The 12,970-nt window shown below is 44.2% G+C and overlaps 2 protein-coding genes across 2 annotated transcripts in view; one reads left to right on the top strand and one right to left on the bottom strand.

Annotated features, from left to right (window-relative positions):
• Nucleotides 1–1,498: 1,498 nt before the first annotated feature.
• The window catches only part of elk1 (ETS transcription factor ELK1), a 29,334-nt gene continuing 17,862 nt past the window's right edge, over nucleotides 1,499–12,970 (bottom strand). The window contains exons 7-12 of the mRNA XM_038298393.1: nucleotides 6,013–6,139; nucleotides 5,914–5,922; nucleotides 5,663–5,799; nucleotides 5,498–5,581; nucleotides 5,293–5,394; nucleotides 1,499–2,855 (exon numbers count right to left, since the gene is read on the bottom strand). Of these exons, the coding sequence (XP_038154321.1) occupies nucleotides 2,757–2,855; nucleotides 5,293–5,394; nucleotides 5,498–5,581; nucleotides 5,663–5,799; nucleotides 5,914–5,922; nucleotides 6,013–6,139 (558 nt within the window). The 3' untranslated portion in view covers nucleotides 1,499–2,756. The remainder of the gene's footprint in view (nucleotides 2,856–5,292; nucleotides 5,395–5,497; nucleotides 5,582–5,662; nucleotides 5,800–5,913; nucleotides 5,923–6,012; nucleotides 6,140–12,970) is intronic.
• On the top strand, nucleotides 8,847–11,542 carry LOC119791981. The gene is made up of 2 exons (XM_038298392.1): nucleotides 8,847–9,814; nucleotides 11,238–11,542. The coding sequence occupies exons 1-2, from the start codon at nucleotides 9,004–9,006 to the stop codon at nucleotides 11,357–11,359; spliced, it is 933 nt and encodes a 310-aa protein (XP_038154320.1). The 5' UTR covers nucleotides 8,847–9,003; the 3' UTR covers nucleotides 11,360–11,542.

The raw sequence follows: 12,970 nt of genomic DNA, 5'->3' as shown, positions 1-12,970 counted from the left end.
AGAGCGGAACAAAATAATCTCTGGTAGAAAAATAGAGTCATGCTGCGTTTGGGGACCTGCTGAGGAGGGGGAAATCCCACCTCCACCGGAGCGCCACACCAGAACCGGTCAGTTGACGTTAGGAGCAGCTCCTCCTCAGAACCAGGAGAAACGGTTCTACCGTCTCATTTATAAACTCTGCTCCCCATTAAACCAGCCAGCTGAAGGCTCCTCCTCATGCCCCGCCCACTTCACACCATCAAAGCTCTGCATTGATGTCATTGGATGGTCAATGATTTTTAATAGTTACCAATGGCGACCGCAGCCTAGGGAGCTAAATAAACAGTTTAACAGATGTTGGTGAAATATTTATGGTTAAAAAAGGTGGAATTTACCATTAGGCAATAATAGGCAGCAACTTAGGGCCCAAAGTTCCTGGGGGCCCCATAAAACTCTGTTTCCATGTATGGTTGATACAACTATTCCTTATTTGTTCACATTAATTATGTTTTTGATAAAAATCCTTTGGCTAAAATGCCATCAGAACGCTGATAATACTAAGTGTGTCTCAGCCCCCCCCCTTCAGTGTCCACCATATTGGATCAGTCCATTTGCTGCACATGTTCAGAAAGGTCCAAACAGACAGCAGCAAACCATTTGAAAACAAACCATGCAAAGAGCAGTGTTGCCAACTTAGCGCTTTAGTCGCTATATTTAGCCACTTTTCAGACCCCTCTAGCACTTTGATTTCTAAAAAGCTCCTAGCGCCAAATCTAGAGACTTTTTTCTGCTACTGGAGACTTTGGAGACAACATCTAAAAGCAGCGAACTCTGCTCTCCAGAGCGAGTAGATTGGTAACCCCGCCTCCTGCTCTCCTCTATCTTGTCTGCTGTCATGATTCATGCAGCTATTATTTCATCCAAATGAAAAATGGAGAACAGATAAGCAGATCATGGCTTGTCTACAGTGAAAAGAAGGACTGGGTTATTTACTTTGGCCTTTTTGGAAACACAGGAAGGAGCAATCAGCTAAGTGAGCTTAGTGCTTGGAAAAAATCTTTCATTCCTTTAGAGACAGCATGAAAAGTCAGCTGAGTACAAAACATAGAGAGGAAAACAAGAAGAAAAGGGACAAGAAGAGAGGGACACAACCTAGAACAGATAATGGATGTCTATTCTATTAACATTTCTCTATCTGGAGAATGGGGCTGTTTGATCTGTTGTCTTCTCTATTCAGAGGGGCCCCCTGCCTGTCTTTGCCTGGGGCCCCAAACTTCCTAAATCCGGCCCTGATCTCCTGTTCTTAGGTCTCCATCTTCGCTGTCATTCAGAAGTTCTTAAACGTTGTTTAATGTGCGATTCCTCCTGATGATCAGAGGAAACGTTTAATACGTGCGGACGGATTTTAAATCAGCTGTTTTGCTATTTCTAAACTCCCTGCTTAGATCGCTGCGGTTTGGATCTGATAAAGTGGATCTATGATTATACTTTCACCTAAAGTGACATCAAAGGTCAGAGATAAAAAAAATATGATTTAATCGGTTCCCCCTCAGTCACCACCCGTGTGTAACCATGGTAACGCGAGAAGGGCAGGCCGGAGAAATGAGGGGCCAGCGAAAAGGTTCTGGTGCGGCCCGGCGGCCTCAGCATCCCGCAGAAAGCACAGAAAACACTTAGAACGGCAGCAATGGCAACAACAACAATCTGCAGCTTAGCAACAGTCATGTCAGGTTTCCATGGCAACGACAACAACAACAGTCTTGAGTGATGATCTGAGCAGCTCCACAAACCTCCCGTTGACCTTTGCTGATTGTCTGGATTCTTCATCACGCCCAGCATCATCATCATCAGCCGCCACTGGGCCGGGGTTCAAAGGTCACATCTATTCTGGTGATCATCTTTAGCGCTTTGATGTGTTTTTTTTTTGTTGATTTGAATAAAACTTTTCTTTTTGTTTTATAAGTAAAAACATCAATGGGATCCTCCAGGACCAAACGTCCTGAATCGGATCCGGTTAAAAGTCAGAAGTCAAAGGAAGCGGGACGTAAAAAGGTCCAATATTCCTGACCCGTCCGTCGGTTCTGAAAGCTCTCTGGAAACCAGAACCCAAGAGATCCAAGTTCTTCTGATCCATTCTACAGCAGCTGGTTTAAGGTTCTGATCCAATCAGAGCGGTTCTGGTCCAAAGATCCCACTGAATTCCACTATGGATCAGCGTGTTACCATGACGATCAGACCAGGCCCTGGCTTTATCGGTTGGATCCGGTTCCGTCTGCTCATAGCATCAAAACATCCCATTATAACAAGAAACACAGGAATGCCAGAGAGCGCCCTCCCTGATTGGCCGGTTCGGTCAATGATGGGAGGGCGTGGCCTCCTCCGTCAGCCAATCAGAGGGAAGATCCACCCTCTGATCAGAAATGTTCGTTTGGAGCCAGTTTGGCGAAAAACGAGAGACGTGCAGAAACGGAAATAAATAGTTTACAAACAGTCCTGATCATCGCCATGGTGACGGAGTATCATGGGGAGACAATCCTCAGGTTCCGGTTTACGGACCTTTAAAAGTTCTTCAGCGAGCGCCGCTAAAAACCTGGAAGAGAGAGCAGGAGGCGGCGTTCGATGAGGATGAAGGGCGTCTGCACGGAGATCATCATCTTCATCAGAACCTCCAGCAGGTGGCGCCGAGTAAACAAGATTTGGTCCCCATCCAGCTCTCCTCTGGTCCTCCAGGCTTCTTTAGATCAGACTGGGCCCCGTGGGGGTGGGAGGGGGCGGGCTCAGGGCTTCTGGGGCCCCGGGGACAGAACCACCGGCGTGGAGAGTCCGTCCACGCTCAGCGCCGGGACGTGGATCTGATTGCTGCCGTTTGCTGGGAACTGCAGAGGAGGCAGAGAAAAGGTTAGGGTTAGACTGTCGTTATAGTTCTGCCCCTGCAAACGGGTCAGAACCGCGAGCAGAACCTCAGAGGGGACGTCTCTGTTCATGGACAGGAGAAACGTGACAGACAGGAAGGAAAACCAGCTACAGCATAAAGCCACTTCAATTCAACACTCTTAAAGACTTTTTAAAGCCACTAAATAATAAAAAGTTAAGACCAACATCACAATAAACACCAGAAAAACTGAAAAAATGACCCAAAAGTTTATTTGAACATAAACCGTAACTATCTGACCCAGTGAAAATGAGGAAGGATCTAAAAACAAACCAATAACAGATCTATTTTAACACCCATCTACCTAAATATAAATATAGTCATGTACAAAAAAAAACAATTTAAGGTCAGATAACCATACACTTTAAAGCTACAGTGTGTAATAATTACAGGCATATAAAGTCAGAAATTTAATATATTATACATAACTATGTTATTTATCATCACCTTTGAGCTCAGCCTTTTAACCATAATATTTGCGTTGCCTTAGAATTCGTTATTTATAATTACATAGGAGCGGGTCTCGCAGCCATGGAGGCAGACATCTTTGCGCTACGGCAGCGCAGAGGCAACAAACTAGCGATTGCGAGATCTCCCATTATGCTCGAAAATAACTACGGCAAGTTGAGAGAGATGAACTGAGACGGTACTGAACAGTAGATGGCAGTATTATGCCTGAGAAGCGTTTAGTCTGCCTGAAACCAAAGAAGAAGAAGAAGCAGGTATACTGCGCCTCAGTAACAAGAAAGGTGAACAAGGCGGCAGGCGTGAGTGACTTTGCAAACTGTTTGGCCAAACATCAGACGAATGGAGGATCATGCCTACTCTGTATCACAACGAAAAGCGGCGGACACCGAACCCCCGTCATCTAAGAAGCGGAAACACGAGAATAAACGCAAGCGTGACAAGAAACGACAAAAAACACGGATCACCATTGGCACGGCATTTACACGATGGAAGTCACTGATGGAGGAAAAAGGTTTTCAAAGTGACGCTCAAGTTGCCAGTTTTCTCTTGGACAGGTAATTAATCCTACACACACAATTGTCTAATATCACTGCAGTTTTTGGAGTACAGGATGCTCAGACCTGTCTAAAACAATAACATGCTGCGTGATGATGCTGTTACTCTCCAGTATACTTATTCAGCAACGTCCCTGACGTTTCACAGGTAATGATTCAGTAATTTTCTGTAAAATAATTTTCTGGATATATACCTCGGTTACTTCTCTCCGGCTCCTTTGGAGATCTTCAAGCCTTTCCTCCTCTGCTCTCACCCTGCTGGCTCCCCTCCCTCGCCTGGCCCTAGCTGCACGCCCACCCCGGCCTCTCTGCCCTCTTCCTCGCCTTGTAACCCCTGTGCCACAAACAAGACTTGGACTCTGTAAACGGGGAATATATATTCTTCCAGCGAACACAATCTCGCTGTTAAACTAATGACTACAATTACTTCGTCTGTTTATATCACCATGCAAAGCAGCTCGCCAAAACGTCACAACGACGTAGAAAAAATAACGGGTATATTTATTATCTTAAGTCTACATGAAATCTATACCCTACACAGACTAATGAAATACTATCTGTAAAATTATCTATGTAAACAAACCTCATCACTTGAGAGGGTAGGTGATGCGGACGTCGTGGAAGACATTTTGTACCGTAACGCTCGCCGTACTGTTGGGGGGGAGAAGCGGTGGGGGGGAGACGTTCATGTTGCTGCAGTCTGCAGTCTGACCGCTAGATGTCGCTGAAAATTACACACTGTAGCTTTAAAACACAAAAAGTAAGTAATTAAATTGTTGTTTTGTACATGACTAAAGGGATACACGTCCGTTGAGGTAGTTTAAAGATTATCTTTCATATTAAACTAAAGAGATAAACGTTATTGACTGTATGCAGGACACCAGAAAATCAAGTCACGCTTCCTGCATTCTGCAGCTCTACCAGCAGGAGGCGACACAGAAAGAACAGAGCTCAGCTTTCAGATGAGGGTCCATCTGTGGAGGGTTTACCTTTCAGCAGCATCTCAGTTTCTCTAACAGACCGTCTGTGAATCATCTCATCTGCTGCTTTTGTTTCAGATCTCGGCTCCTCGCAGGCTAACCTGAATATCCACCATAAAAGCAGAACGGATCGGTTCTTCCTCTGCTGGTGAACATCCTGGTGCTGCAGCAGCAGAACCTGCAGGCTGCTGATGACACCAGTGAGCGGATGGAGCGGCATCTGAGCCAGAACCCTGCAGACGCCCAGAACCTCCGTCATTATGGCCGCGTTCTGATCCAACCTGAGCTCTGCAGAGAAACACACGCCCCCCCTGATCGCCCCTCTGCCTGCAACGGGCCGGAGCTTAGAACCGGTCCCTGCTGCGGCGGGCTGGGTTACCTGGAAGGACAGCTTTGCCGGCGAGCGCGGCGCGATGGGGCTGAGCGTGCTCCAGAAGTGGATGGTGGAGGGGAGAGCGTTGGGGGTCAGCAGCACCGGCGTCTGGGAAACAGAACATGAGGCGGGTTCAGAACGGGTCCCAGGAGTCCGGATTCACTGGATCCGGACCAGAACCCGAGCTTTCTGCTGCAGGGCAGCTGCTTACCAGAGCGTGGGAGGTGATGACGGTCGGCGTGAGCGTGTTGGTGGCAGAGCCCGGCGCCAGCAAACTGTTCACTGCTGCATTGACCTGCGGGGAAACAGGAAGTGATGTTACAGCTCTGACAAACAAACCCCGCAACCAGCCAATCAGATGAGCCGTCCGCTCAACCTTATCCAGCGAGAGGCCAGGGGGGAGAGTGGGGGTGGACGGCAGCTCCAGGATCCGGGGCTTCTTGGGTTTGGGAGGGGCCGTTCCAGAGCGCGAGGTCACCGCGGTGGAGGAAGAGGAGGAGGAGGAAGAGGTCACTGGAGGAAGGGAGAGATCTGATGGAGGGAGAGAGACAGAGAGAGGTTCAACCCGGATATAGAAGGAACTGAAACCTGATTGCTCAGAACAGAGAGCTGCTGCCGGACCAGAACCTGCAGGTTCTAACCCGTTTAGAAGGCAGGAGTCCGGTCCTGGACCTGCTGAGGAGAGTTCTGATCCAGCACAAAGAATAAACAAAACCAGGGAGCTACCTGATGGGGAGTCCTGGGCCTCGCCCTCCTCCACCTCCTGCTGAACATCCATCGCTGGAGGCGGGGGGCTCTCTACTATGGTGAGGGGCGGTTCTGGTTCTGTTGAGCGACAGACGAGCTGAGGAACCTGGGGAAAACAGTAGAGAACATCAGAACCAGAATATTTAGATCATCAGCAGTCAAACTTCAAAAGAACTTCAGGGTCTCCAAGACTTTCTGAGCCAATCAGCTCTTTGACATCATGGCTCCGCCCCCAGGGTGGATATGAGATCAATTAAGTCAACCCTTTTAGGCCTGTCACTCAAAAGTCCGCCTGGCATTTTTTTTACTTGTTTAAAGTAAAAAGTAGGAAGAAAAAGTCCTGTGGCCAAGTGCTTCAGCACATTTTTCCAGAATCATTTAGAGCTTTCAATACATGCATTATTTTACATTATTCTTGATACTAAACCACTATTACAACTGTTTGATATCAAGAAAAAACAAAAATCGAAATTAGATTTTGGAGATTTTATGCAAATAAAACACTGCATTTGAACATGAAGTACAGATTTTGCATCACAATTTGACAATTTCAACACTATAGAACATATTTACAATATTTTTTTCATTCTCAATTATTTTTACAAATAAGAAACAGACTAACAATTAAAACTATTTACAGGCGATTTTCCCCTCTCTGCATTTCTCCTTATTTTCCTGGGAACTTGGTGGTATTCCCAGAAGCAATTTCTGTCCACCTGAAGACACAAGCCCACATTACAGAGCTCACAACTCCAGGCTGTGCTTCTCTGACAAAGCTTGCAGCGCCGTCTCCCCATGCTTGCTCTCTCAGACTTTGCCTGCTTGTTGCTGCTGCATGGGACTGGTAGATGTTTTTTCCCAGCTTCTTTTTGTGGCTCGTCATAAAGAGGAACACCTAGGAGGTGTGCTGCCAGCTCCTCCTGGAAACTTTGTCGGGTCTTCTGCTTGCTTCTCATTGTACAACACTGATCCTTGTGAATAACAAAGGAGTTTGTCACAGCGATGTCGACCAAATGTTGGAACACAGTGGTGACCCACCTTTTTGTTTTGCGGTGGATAGAATGTGTCCCAATCATTTGGTCCGATGTGTCCACCCCTCCCATGTATTTATTGTATTCTGTCACAGCAGTGGGCCTGGGGACAGCGACCTGTACTTTCCCATCAGGTGACTTCTGCCAGCGCTGAACAGAGTCTCCAGTGTAAACAGGGTGGATGGTGGAGCCCATCGAGACCTCCCTGGTGTCCATCCATTTCACAAAAAGAAGCTCCCCATCCCTGATCCACCGGATGCTGCCTCGTGGGGACTTTTTGGTGAGGGCATTTTCAGTGGTGGTGGGGACACCAACTCTTCCCTGCCTGTATGTCCCGCAAGCGCCAAATCCCTGCTGCCTCAGATGTTTGAACAGGACAGGACTGGTGTAAAAGTTGTCCGTGTAGACAATGTATCCAGAGCCCAGGTACTCTTTTTTCACTAAGGTGGTCACAACATCGAACGACAGCCCCTCTCCGATGACACGTTAGATTTTCCAGTGTACAGCTGGAAATCCACCATGTAGCCATTTTTATCAGCCAGTACAAAAAATTTTAGGCCCCACTTTGTTGGCTTGGCTTTCATATACTGTTTGATGCTGAGCCTGGCTTTGGTCGAAACCATCCTCTCATCTACTGCAAGGTGCTGCCTTGGGTGGTATAAGGCACGGCACCTTGTCCCAATCATCTCCATCAGTGGCCTGACCCGGTGGAGAGGGTCATGAGGGTGTTTCTGTGTTTCTGTGCCCTTTAGTTTCTCATTTTGCTGATCCTCCTCTGGGTCACTCATTCTAACATTGGCCAAAATGGCCAAGAACCGGTCTCTGGACATGATGGTAGCTGGTGTTTGAAGACTGAAAATACTTCCAGTCCGCCAAAAATCTCTGATTTTTGGCAGGCGGCTGATTGACATGTAGAGCAGCATGCCAATAAATTTCTTCAGTTCCCCTGGACTTATTTCAGTCCAGGAGAACTTCCTCCCTTTCTCCAGGTTCCTGGCTGCCCCCTTGTTTGTAAAATCACAAACTAATGTGAGGACTTCATCGTCAAAAAAGTACTCAAAAATTTCGCCTGGTTGTGGATTTCCTACATTTAGAGGCGGTTGGACACCAGGGATTCTTTTGGAGAAGAACCTTAGGGGTTGAAAGCCTTTCTCATCAGGCTCTTCATGGGTCTTCCACCTTGGATGATGTGGGGAACGGCTGCGGTGCCTCATACTCCCAGCATGGACCCCAGCAGACCCTCCAGAAGGAATTCTGTCTCTTCTACGTCGCCCCCTTGGAGCCAGCTGCTCTTCATTAGAAAATCTTCTAAAAACAGTAAATATACAAGTTTGTCACAGCAATGACAGCTTTTATTTATAGTAGTAAATAAATAAAGTTGGTCTCAAATACACACTAAGCAATAAAAAAAGTCATAGTAAGCTACACATGAATACATGAAGAGTGTGGTGCTGTACTTAGGAGTATCATATATAGTGAGCAAAAGTGCACTTTTACACAAAGTACATATTGATGAATATTATAATAACTTATACTCTTTTTTATTTATTTATTTATTTTTTTATAGTCTCTAAACTATTCCAAAAACAAAGTAAAATAGAAAATAAAACTATAAATACATCCAATTATGTGTACCAAGTAAAAGCTATTATCCACGAAGTAACAAGCCCCATTCATTCAGAAATAAAATTCAAAAAGTTATTCAATGATCAAACATTACCTTTCTTCAGAAGAAAAAACTGGATCTCCTTTTTCAAACACAAAACCATGGGGGCGCTAGCGAGCAACTGATGGAATAAGACGTGTGGCTTGGAGCTCCCGCGGAGTAGGCTTAATTCCATAATTAAAACAACACTCAACCTGAAAACTATATTCAAAACCCTACAAAGAGTCAAGCAGAGCATTGAAGGAGGCCCCAAAGTGAGTACAAGTTAAGTAGATGGTGTCAAATCTCAGAAAATATAAATACGAAGGCACGTCTACCACAAGGCCCAGCACCTCCTCGGGTAAGAGTTCAGGTAGCCCCACCTCGGCCGCGCCCGAACCCAGCCACACACCGATAATGGACATTACGTCTATTAAAGCTGATATCCTCTCATCGCTGAGAAAAGATATATCTGTGGTAATAAGAGAGGAATTGAGGACCGTTTTGGCAGAGGACTTTGAATCAATTAAGAGAGAACTTATTGCAGTAAGATCTGAAATCGCTAATAATACTACGGCTATTCATGCCGAGCTGGACCACATGAAGTCCAATGTCGGAGCGGTGGAGAAGGGCTTATCAACATGGACGGACGAGGTGGTATCAACACAACGCACGGTAAAGGACCTGGAGAAGTTGGTGGGTGAACTAAGAGATAAGTGTGAGGACTTGGAGGGGAGAATGAGGAGAGGCAATATTCGAATCATGGGGGTCGCAGAGCGTCCGGGATCCAGCTCGCCCGCAGCAGTTTCAAAACTCCTCAAAGAAGTTTTTCAGATGGATAAAGAGGGGATTGTCGAGCGCTCCCACCGCAGCTTGGTGCAGAGAGGAGCGGGGGACAAGCCCCGCGTAATCATCGCAAGGCTGCACAACGAGGGCGACGCCTTGGCCATTCTGAGGAAAGCCCGGGATCGAGGTGGCAGGCTACAGTTCGATGGGAACACGATCTCTGTGTTTCCAGACTACACGGTTAATGTCGCCAAAGCCAGGGCTGCATTCACGGATGTCAGGAAGATGCTGCGGGGGAGACCGGGAGTCCGCTTTGGAATATTATACCAAGGGCGTAGGTTTGATTTCAACTTTGGTAGGGACACTATTCTTCAGTTTCATTGGTCCTTTGCAAAAATATGCATGCTCTTTTTTATGCTTAATGTGAGCTTCAGGGCTCATTTTGTTTAAAGAGAACAGCAGCATTTCTTGCTACATTAATACAAATATTATAAGCACTACATGCACTAGATGCTGTTTATCAATATTTAAAGCATCACTGGCTCTGATGAATGTGGAATTAGGACTTTTTCCACTTTGAAAAGGATTGCATTTAAATTTACCTGCGACTAGGACAGTGTCTGTTTAACCAAATATAGTCTATATAATATGTGGATTTATCCTGTGTTTTCTTCTGAAGATAGAGAATTGTGCAGAGGTAAACAGAGGTAAAACCCCACTCTTATTTTTTTTTATCTAATATGCTCTCTCTGGATCATGCAAAAATAATACATTCAAGGGACGGCAAATAAATGTATTGTATTTACTTTAGCACTGGAACTAGAAGAGGAACTGACACTGAGCATTTAAAGTATTAATATTAGAAGTTGTACATCTGGGCTGTAGTTACTATGTGTAGCTAATTTCATGTATTTTATCTATGGCTGAAACAATTAATCATATTAACAAATTATTTAAATAATCGTGAACTAATTTAGTAATTGATTAATCGTAAACTGGAGTATAGCGCCACTAAAATTTGCCTTTAGCCGACAGAGCAACCCACTTAGAGCAGGAATTATACCAAGATTGTAAAAAAATATGTAAACATTTAGCGTTTAAGAAGAAAAAAAAAAAAGTTTTTGTCTGTAAATATTCTCCATCCAGAACTCCTCCAAAGGAAACTTTTAAAAGTTTCTGTTTCACCTGGTTTCATTTCATAAAAGATCTTTAAGAAGCCTTTGGCTATCTGATTAAAAGATAAAATAAAAGAAATCATAACGTTGTTAACTTACATTTCTCAAGTTCCACAAATCAAAAAACTCTCTCCTGCTTCTTTACAGAACTCCAGTCAGAAGCTTTCGCCTGTTTTAGCGTAGATAATATTTTTTTTATTTGGACTAGTTTCGTAGCCCAATATTAATTTATTTTAGTGTCTTTTTTTTCGCGCTCCAAGCACCCGCGCACGCGCACATACAGACTAGAAATAACGCAATCAGAAAGAGAGAAGGCGGAACTTAAGGCAGAATAATCAGAGAGTTAAACCGCGCAGCACAGCTGATGCCCTGCTATGTGAAAGGGACAGGAAAGAGCAGGCAGCTGCAGCTACCAGGCAGAGAAGCTGCGAGAGGAAAAGAAGCGGCTGCTGTATAGTAAATTATAAACATGTTGTTCACATCCAATTATTGGTAGGGACAAATGGGTCCGTCCAAAATTTTGGTAGGGACATGTCCCTATGGTCCCTATGCAAACCTACGCCCATGTATTATACCCAGCTAGATTTCGCATCTCGTACAACAATGAGGAGAAGGAGTTTCTGGATGCTACCGAAGCTATGGACTATGTGAAGAAAAAAGTCATCCCAGCAGCGGAGCCGGAGAACTGACTGTGCCCTCATTTAATATGGGAGGCGCACAGCGCCCAGAATCTCAGTGAGCAGTGGTCCTGCTAAGCATATTGGAGGTGATTTGCTTTTTAAGCTTAAACCCTACTTATTCACTATACTCCTGCTACAATTGGTTTGTATATATAAAAAATATATAAATAATAATAATTAAAAGAAAAGACAAAAAAAACAAAAAAAAACAATAATTTAATCACACATATTGTGGGGATTTCACTCATGTCTTTAATACGGAGCCTATTTCTGTGGGAGCCTAAGTTGATTGTCTGTGAACCTGTTTGGATCCATGTCCAGGCAAAGGCGAACACCTTTGGGTACTGTTCGCATAGCTGCATGTTCTGACCAGCAGCCTGGGACCCTGTCCCAAGAGACTGATCATATTATACTGGTTGAGTTTAAGGTTGTTCTAACCTTGAGTTTTGTTCTTTTGATGCAGATCCCTTTGTTCCCCAGGGATCCTAATGTAGAAATAGTAGCTGTTGGGGATATTTTCTTCCCGGTGTTCAAACTCAAAATGTTTGATAATTTTCAAACCGAAATATACATACACTGCTGTCTTCTTGTGTTCTTTTTTTTATTTTTTATTATTTATTTATTTATTTTTTCTTATATATATAATTTTTTTTTTTTTTGTTCCTTTTTCCCTATTTATTTTCAACTTTACTGGCCAATACCCACCCTACCTCAGAACTTTGTGCGACCCATCTATGATTTTCCCTCCCACCTATTCCTTTACCATTCAGTATATTGCAATATGGCAAAGGATCATGCCTATCCATATTTCGACTTTTTGCCATGGGACCGTTAAAGGTTATAAGTTATAATGTCAAGGGTCTCAACAATCCCATAAAGAGGAAGAAAATCCTTGATCAATTAAAAAGAGAAAAATGCCAGATAGCCTTTTTACAAGAAACCCATTTATCAGATATAGAACATGATAAGCTAAAAAATCGTGGGCAGACAAAATATTTTACTCATCACATAAATCAGGGAGAAAAAGAGGGGTCTCCATATTAGTGCATAGACAGGTGAGTTTTTTAACCAGTAACATACATAAGGATCCTGAAGGAAGATTCGTTTTAGTAAATGGATGTATTGATGGCATACAAGTATCATTGATGAACATATACGCTCCCAATGAGGATGATCCCAGCTTCCTTACCACAATTTTTTCCACTGCATTACAGCATAGCTCTGGAATTCTATTGATAGCGGGAGATTTCAACTGCGTCATGTCTCAGCATCTGGACAGACAGCCTCCATCAAAAACATCAATTTCTCGAATGAGCAAAACACTCAAATCCTTATCAACTGAATCCGGATTAGTAGACGCTTGGAGAACTAAATTTCCGAAGGGCAGAGATTTTACTTTTTACTCCCACAGACACTTATCTTATTCACGAATCGATCTTTTTTTCACCCCTAAAGCAGAGTTACATAGGATAGGGACTGTTAAGATTCTGCCAATAACAATATCAGATCATGCACCTCTAGAATTATCGTGGGACATAGGATATAGATTAACGACCAAACAGTGGAGGCTCAATGCATCACTCTTAAATGACAAAGAATTTACCACTTTTGTAACAAATG

This window comes from Cyprinodon tularosa, unplaced genomic scaffold, assembly GCF_016077235.1.
Source record: "Cyprinodon tularosa strain WSP-4 unplaced genomic scaffold, ASM1607723v1 ctg407, whole genome shotgun sequence".
Taxonomy (NCBI): Eukaryota; Metazoa; Chordata; class Actinopteri; order Cyprinodontiformes; family Cyprinodontidae; genus Cyprinodon; species Cyprinodon tularosa.
Note: the sequence above shows the minus strand (reverse complement) of the source record. Positions and strands in the feature narration are given on the sequence as shown.